This window comes from Galeopterus variegatus, unplaced genomic scaffold (genome assembly GCF_000696425.1).
Source record: "Galeopterus variegatus unplaced genomic scaffold, G_variegatus-3.0.2 Scaffold688, whole genome shotgun sequence".
Lineage (NCBI taxonomy): Eukaryota > Metazoa > Chordata > Mammalia > Dermoptera > Cynocephalidae > Galeopterus > Galeopterus variegatus.
Genome location: NW_007726799.1, coordinates 463,767 through 471,754, shown reverse-complemented (window position 1 = coordinate 471,754; position 7,988 = coordinate 463,767). Strand labels below are relative to the sequence as shown.

Sequence of the window (7,988 nt, the reverse complement as noted above, 5' to 3'; positions counted from 1 at the left end):
CCCGCCCCCGCGGGGGGGGCGCTTCTCCCCCCCCGGTGCGCCCCTTCCCCGGGTGGGCCCCGGGCGCGCCCTTTTTTTTTTTTTTTTTTTTTTTGGTATGTTTAAGAGCCATTTGTTTTTCCTTTACTAGAAATTTGTTTTTCCTTTACCCACCTCCTTTGGCAATTTTTTTCTTTAAAAAAAAATTGATTTCAAGGAGCTCTTTACATATTAGGGAGATTACAGGTCAGGAAATGGGACTGCCTTGTCTTGTTTTTAAAATGATTTTTTTTTTTTTTTTAAAAAAAGATGACCAGTAAGGGGATCTTAACCCTTGACTTGGTGTTGTCAGCACCACACTCACCCAGTGAGCTAACCGGCCATCCCTACATGGGATCCGAACCTGTGGCCTTGGTGTTATCAGCACCGCACTCTCCCGAGTGAGCCACGGGCCGGCCCCTAAAATGATTTTTGGAGAAGAAAACAAAAACTACATCTAGTCATTCATATATACCTGGGCCTTTCTATGGGGCCTCACCTAGGGTTACTGTGCAGTCACAGAAATGTCCTTGAGCAAAGGATGGGTTTTCCTGAGACTCTGTCTTTGCTAAGTGGGACTGTCACCTCTTTCTCTCCCACAGGGCTATGGCATGGCATACACTGTCCACAAGTGGTCAGAGCTGAGCTGGGCCAGCCACTGGGTCACTTTTGGATGCTGGATCTTCTACCGTCTCATAGGATGAGGCATATCTGTGGACCCTCAATAGCCCCCTCAAGACCCCTCCTCAGGGTGCCAGCTCTGATGGGGGATGAGGGAAGGCCCTCTCTCTACTCCTTGATCCCTCACCATCCTTGATCCCCCGACACCCCTACACACACACACACACACACACACACACACACACACACCATTTCCATGCCTGTCGATCCCCACCCCACCACAAGGCAGGAAGGGGGTGGTCCCTGCTGGGGCCTAGGGGTGGAGGATGATCGGGGAAGCAGAGAGAGAGAGATCCAGGGCCTCCCCGCCTTCCTTCTTCCTTTTTATATAAAGTTTGTTATTGTCAAATAAAAGTAGGAAATATACAATAGGCTCGCTCTTCACTGCTCATAGGGGAATAGGAGTGAGTGAGGTGGTACAGCATGGATAAAGGTTTGGAAGCTGGGAACCATGAAGAGGGAGCAGACTGTGATTGGCTCATGATTGGATGATTGGATGGCAGGGTCCTCGTCCTGCTTGACTTGAATGGGGCGGGCATAGATTGTATAGTTGGGGGTGGAGGAAGCCTGATGCTAACTGGCCGGAAAACTGAGGGATCCCCATTCTGATTGGTTGTTCCGACTGGGACAGAGAGGAGGGAAAGCAAGACAGATGAAGGGTTGATGCTTATTGGTCCTTACGACTGAGGGTTGTGGGTTTTAATTGGATGGGAGGTATGGGATGGGTCTGGATTCTGATTGATTGCTTGGTCTGTGTGCCCACTGGTTTAACGTTATGACGTTCTGATTGGCTCTTTAGGATTGACACAGGGAGACTGAGGGTCTCATGCCAATTGGCCAGCAGGACTGAGGGGCCTGGGTTCTGATTGGTTCTTCTGACTTCGAGTTAGGAGAGGTGAGGATGACCATCGCTATTAGGATTGAAAAGTTCTGAGCGCTGCGGGGCTACGGGGGCGTGGCGGGGGAGTGGGCTGCAGTGTACAGGATGTGATCTGCCTGTAATATTAACAGTTTCCTTGCATTAGGATTAAGGGTTGGTCTGGGAACTGATTGGTTGCTTTACCTAGAAAACAAGGACAGAGGTGACAGGACACAACGCTGATTTCACCAACAGACGAGGAAGATGCACACCTTAAAGATTCCCCGTGTGATTGACTGATAAGGGGATAGGGAAATTGAAGCCGAGACTCGATGCAGATTGGCTAAGGGCCGAAAACGCTCACCAACTTTAGCCCATCTCCGCCTCCACCCGACTCCTGATTTCGCTCTCAGCCAACAGCAAAAATGGCACCACGCGCAAGGGCGGGGCCGGCGGCACACAGAGAGCTCCTATTGGTTGGGAGCGGCACTGGCCGCCTTCCTCGCCTCTCGATTGGCGCACTCGGTAAGGCGGGGGGAATCCATAAAGACATGGGCCAGAACTAGGGATGTCACGGAGACGTCAAGCCAGCCTACAGGGATCCAGGAGCCTGCGGGAGAGGCCGCTGCGATCGCGCGGCTGGGTGAGTGCCCTCCGCCCGGCCCTCCACTCCATCCCCTACGTCCCTACCGCTAGACGGCCGGCCCTCGGCGTCCCTGCGCGAGACCTTTTCCCCCACCCCACCCCATGCGCCTGCGGGAGACCCCCGGCTACCGCACGGTTGTCCGGACGACGGGAGGTCCTCCTTCTCATTGGGCAGCTGGACTGGAGGGTTCTAGTTCTGATTGGCGGTCTCTGTATTTGACCCTCCTTTTCCTCTTCAGCGCCGCGCGCAAGATCCCAGCCTTTCACTTTCCTCTTTCCTGCAGATGGGCGGCTTTGTACGTTATTGCGGGCAGTCTTGCTTTCCAAACACTGGGCCTGAGCGTTGTAGTTCTGTTTAGTCTTCTCTCTTCCGTCTCCCAGCTGCAGTTTCCAGGACCTCGGAGAGGGAATAGCTTTCCGTTGAACGGTGCAAGACACTGACCCCTGCCATGGAACCAGTGACTTTTGGTGACCGTCACTGCTTGGTGACCAGGACTCTCCCACCAAACCATGACCCATGAAGGATGAGACCAGGCCTGGTCCTGTATCTCCCTAACCAGACTGTGACCTATGAGGGCTGGGACCAGGCATCGTTCCCGTGTGTCCCTCACCAGACTTTGACCCCTGAAGGTTGGGACCAGACCTTGTTCTGTGTGTCCTTCACCAGACTGTAACCCCTGAGGGCTGGGACCTGGTCTGGTTCCTGTTTCTACCACGTTATGATATGGCTCCAAGAGGGCTGGAATAAGCTTTCAGTCTCTGTGGCTGTATATTTTAGTCATGTTCTTAAAATAGCATATAATAACATATAATTAGATTATTTTAAATCCGGTCTTACAGTCTTTCTTTCTTTTTTTTTTTTTAAAGATGACCAGTAAGAGGATCTTAACCCTTGACTTGGTGTTGTCAGCACCACGCTCACCCAGTGAGCAACCGCCATCCCTATATAGGATCCGAATCCGTGGCCTTGGTGTTATCAGCACCGCACTCTACCTAGTGAGCCACGGGCCGGCCCCTAAATCCGGTCTTACAGTCTGTTAACTAGTACATTCAGTCTATTTACATTTTTTGTGGTAATAAACTATTTGGATTTGATTTTATTATCTCATTCTGTGCTTTCTTTTTTTTTTTTTTTTAAAGATGACTGGTAAGGGGATCTCAACCCTTGGCTTGGTGTTGTCAGCACCACGCTCAGCCAGTGAGCAAATCGGCCATCCCTATATGGGATCCGAACCCACGGCCTTGGTGTTATCAGCACCGCACTCTACCAAGTGAGCCACGGGCCGGCCCTCATTCTGTGCTTTCTATTTTTCCAGGTTTGTCTGTTCCTTTGTTCTCCGTGTTTATCTGCACATAGCCATCGGCCCACAAAAACATGACCACCGACGCTGGCCCCTTGCACCCATACTGGCCTCGGCACCTAAGGCTGGACAGCTTTGTGCCTAATGACCGCCCCACCTGGCATATCCTGGCTGGCCTCTTCTCTGTCTCTGGGGTCCTAGTTGTGACCACATGGCTGTTGTCAGGTCGTGTTGCAATCGTCCCACTGGGGACTTGGCGGCGACTGTCCCTGTGCTGGTTTGCAGTGTGTGGGTTCATTCACCTGGTGATTGAGGGCTGGTTCAGTCTCTACCACGAGGACCTTCTTAGAGATCAAGCCTTCTTATCTCAACTCTGTGAGTCCTGAGTTCTTTCATATGCCGTGGGAGGGCATTTTCTGGGCAGGGATTGGCTTGGATATTTAGCCACCCACTAATTCTTCCATTAATTTATTTTAAGAATTTAACTTTTTTGTTGCACATATATTCACATGGGTCAGAAAACAAACCATTTAAAGAGGTAGGCAGTGAAAATCTGCCATCTATCCACCAGGTTTCCCTAAACACTATTTACCACTGTTATTTGTATTTCCTTCCGGAGTTTATTTACACATAAGATATATACATAAGCCTCAGGTTGCTCAATTGTAAAAGGGGGATAATAGTAGTACCCAGCTATATGTAAGGCATTTAGAACAGTGTCTGGCAAACAGTAGATGCCATGTAACTGTTTACTATTATTATTTCTCCCTTTTTACACAAATGTTAACATGCTTTATACACTTCTGAACTTTGCCTTTTTTAACAAGGTCACTCCTCATCATTTCATAAAGAGCTTTCAAAGCATAGATGTTACAGGATTATTTGACTTGTCCAGTACTGATGGGCATTTCTCTCTAATCTTCTGCTGTTGTAAGTAAGTCTTTTCTGGCCTCATGAATAGAGCTGCTGTGAACATTCTAATACAAGTCTTTGTGTAGACAACTGCTTTCATTTCTCTTGGGTAAACATGTAGGAGTGGAATGGCTGGGCCTTATGATAGTGTGTGTATAACTTTATGGAAAAACTACCAAACTGTTTTCAAAATGGTTTTACCCTTTCACATTCCCACTAGCAGTATAGTTCCTCCACATCCTCACCAACACATGGTATGGTCAAGTGTTTCTTAAATTGTAGTCATTCTGGTGGATGTGAGTGAAATCTCATTATGGTTTTCATTTGCTTTTCCTTAATGACCAGTGAAAGTTTGAGCACCTTTCATATGTTTACTGGCCATTTAGAATTCCACTTTTGTGAAGAACCTATTCAAGTCTCCTGCCTATCTTTATATTGGGTGTTGGGTTTTTTTTGTTTTGTATTTTTGCAGCTGGCTGGTACAGGGATCTAATCCTTTACCTTGGTGGGTGGTCTTTTTCTTATTGATTCTTTGCTCATTCTCATTCAGTCATCTTTCACTCATCTGTTCACCTGTTGCATGCATGCACTCTTCCCCCACAACCCCTCAGTAGCTACTTCATTCACTCCATCATCTATACCTTCCTCCTTTTATGCCGTAAACACTTCTTGAGTACCAATCACAGCAACACTGTTCTATGTCAGGCTTTGCACACATTATCTTGTTTTATGTATATTAACCTCTAGAATCCAAATAGCTACCATATTTCACAGATGAGAAACTGAGGCATGGGGAGGTTATGAAGTCTGCCTTCTTATAAGGGCCCCTGGCTCTCATAAATGTGAATTTCTTTTCCTGCCTTTATTCTTCATGTGTCTCTCTTGTTTTTTCAGGGAAAGAGTATGCCAAGGGAGACAGTCGATACATCCTGTAAGTGTTTGCCTCTGTCAATGGAGACCTGCATTGGTCTGGGGTGGTGGTGAGTCAGGGAGCAGTGGAGTCAATGGTTACCCTGTGGGCAGAGCACACTGATGCCAGTGTCTCCCCATCCTTTCTCCTGCAGGGGTGACAACTTCACGGTCTGCATGGAGACCATCACGGCATGCCTGTGGGGACCACTCAGCCTGTGGGTGGTTATCGCCTTTCTCCGCCAGCAATCCCTCCGCTTTGTCCTACAGCTCGTGGTTTCTGTGGGTGAGGAGAGAGCCTGCGCTGGGTACTAGAGGGTTTGATGGGGGATCCACAGACACAGGTATATGCCGCAGGTGGGATCTTTCAATTGTGCCCATCCAGGCCTGAGTCAGACTGAATGACAAACTCCTGGAGGTTCTGGAACAGCCATGCCCCTCTCTGAGCCTGCACTCTCAAGTGGGGAGGGTCCATTTCTTTTCCTCTTCCATCACAAAGTCTTCTGTGAAGGATACATGAGGTGGCCTATGATGGCAAGAAGCCCCTGGATCCTCCAGGTTCAGGATTCTGAGCTCCCTTCATCTGAGATTCAGTCTTCTTGTGTTCTTAAACTGTTAGCTTTCCTTAGTTCTGAAAATATGAGTTCTCTCTAGTGCTGGAATCCTGAGCTGTCTTGAATTCTAGGATTTTGAACTTCCTTAAATTCTGGAGATATGAGCTCTCCTGAGTTCAGAAATTCATAGCTTTCTGATTTCTGGGATTCTTACTTTTCTGATTTCTCAGATTTTCAGCTCTGATTTCAGAATTCTTAGCACTCTGAATTTAGGCTCTTGAGCTCTGAGACCTTGAAGGATGACTTGGGAAATGCCTTGGAATAGAGAGTTTGGGATAGCTTCTTCTTCCTCACAGGGACTTCTCCTTCCCCTCCTGCCTCCCACAGGCCAGATCTACGGAGATGTGCTCTACTTCCTGACGGAGCACCGTGACGGGTTCCAGCATGGGGAGCTGGGCCACCCCGTCTACTTCTGGTTTTACTTTGTCTTCATGAACACCTTGTGGCTGGTGTTGCCTGGAATCCTTGTGCTCGATTCTGTGAAGCAGCTTGCTCATGCCCAGAGTGTGCTGGACTCCAAGGCCACAAAAGCCAAAAGCAAGCAGAACTAATGAGCGGTGGACTGGGCTTGAACACTGGCTGATAAGGAGCTCTCCGCCTGCCAGAAGAGTCCAGTCCTGCTCCCACAGGTTGGAAGGACAAAGCTAATTGATATGTCAAACTCAGGCTGATGGGTGGCCACATAAAGGGCCAGAGATGGGGAAGAAAGGGGCTATGTGGAGCTACTGCCAGGAACCATTGGGACAAATGTACAAGAGAAGCCAGAAGGTCCGTGATGGTGGCAATTTTTAAAATGAGGAAATAAAAGATCTTGACTCTAGCACTGAGAGATCTTTAAATACTAACCCCAGAGATGCCCTATGACTGTCTGCACAGATCCCTCCATCATTCTCTCATTCCATGGACCCCATTTTCTCAGCCACAGACCCATTGTCATCACACAGATCTCCCATCTCTGACCTCACAAACCTCTGTCACTGACCCCAGACTCCTGTCATTTGCCCTACAGACCCCATCACTCACCACACAGACTTCCCCATGAAGACCACCCCATCACTTACCCCACAGACCCCTTGTATTAGTTCAGCCAGCCTGCCATAAAATCCACAGACTGGGTGGCTTAAACAACAGACATTTGTTTCCTCAGTTCTGGAGGCTGGTCAAGATGTTGGCAGGTTTGCTTTCTTCTGAGGCCTCTCTCCTTGGCTTGCAGGTGGCCACCTTCTCACTGTGTCTTCACATGGTTTTTTTCTCTGTACATTCATGCCCCTGGTGTCTCTATGTGTGTCCAAATTTCCTCTTATAAGGACACCAGACAGATTGGATTAGGGCCCACCCTACCAGCCTTATTTTAACTTAATCCCCCCTTTAAAGGCCCTATCTCCAAATATAGTCACATTTGTGGTACTGGGGGTTTAGCTTCAACATATGAATTTGGGGAGGACACAGTTCAGTCCATAGCATTCTGTCCTCTGGCCTCCCAAAATTCATGCAAAATACAGTCACCCCCATCACAGCAGCCCAAAATTCTTAACCCGTTTCACCATTGACTTTGAGTCCCAAGTCTCATCTAAATATCATCTAAATCAAGTGTGGGTGAGACTTGAGGTATGATTCATACTGAGGAAAAAATTCCTCTCTAGCTGTGAACCTATGAAACCAGATAAATTATCTGCTTCCAAAATATAGTGGTGGGACAGGCATAAGACAGATATTCCCATTTCAAAAAGGAGCAATCAGAAAGAAGAAAGGGATCACAGGTCCCAAGTAAGTCTGAAACCTAACAGGGCAAATTCCATTAGATTTAAGGCTTAAGGGGCTGACCAGTTAGCTAGCTCAGTTGGTTAGAGCGTGGTATTAAAACACCAAGGTCAAAGGTTTGGATCCTCTTACTGGCCAGCCACCAAAAAAAGCAAACGAGATTTTAAGGCTTAAGAATGATCCTCGGCTGGATGCTCTGTCCTCTGGGCCCACTGGAGTGCCCCCACCTTCCAAGCCCACTGGGGTGGCAGTGTTGCTCCCCTGGCCCTGGGTAGCAGCCTGGCCAAC

At 48.4% G+C, this 7,988-nt stretch overlaps 2 protein-coding genes across 7 annotated transcripts in view; both read left to right on the top strand.

The window, feature by feature from the left end:
* PORCN (porcupine homolog (Drosophila)) overlaps positions 1-1,074 on the top strand; it is an 11,274-nt gene extending 10,200 nt beyond the window's left edge. For 2 of the 4 annotated variants that reach the window (XM_008571462.1, XM_008571461.1), the window contains one exon: positions 621-1,074. In XM_008571462.1, the coding sequence (XP_008569684.1) occupies positions 621-722 (102 nt within the window). In that variant the 3' untranslated portion in view covers positions 723-1,074. The remainder of the gene's footprint in view (positions 1-620) is intronic. The other 2 variants (XM_008571460.1, XM_008571459.1) reach the window with 1 other exon arrangement.
* Positions 1,075-2,038: 964 nt separating this feature from the next.
* On the top strand, positions 2,039-6,759 carry EBP (emopamil binding protein (sterol isomerase)). Of its 3 annotated transcripts, XM_008571456.1 has the most exons (6): positions 2,185-2,201; positions 2,585-2,833; positions 3,520-3,879; positions 5,311-5,347; positions 5,481-5,611; positions 6,267-6,759. In XM_008571456.1, the coding sequence occupies exons 3-6, from the start codon at positions 3,579-3,581 to the stop codon at positions 6,488-6,490; spliced, it is 693 nt and encodes a 230-aa protein (XP_008569678.1). In that variant the 5' UTR covers positions 2,185-2,201; positions 2,585-2,833; positions 3,520-3,578; the 3' UTR covers positions 6,491-6,759. The 3 variants fall into 3 exon arrangements, with proteins under 3 accessions (XP_008569679.1, XP_008569678.1, XP_008569677.1); XM_008571457.1 differs by lacking the exon at positions 2,585-2,833 and having other exon boundaries at positions 2,039-2,201; XM_008571455.1 differs by lacking the exon at positions 2,185-2,201 and having other exon boundaries at positions 2,412-2,833.
* The last annotated feature ends 1,229 nt before the right edge of the window (positions 6,760-7,988 follow it).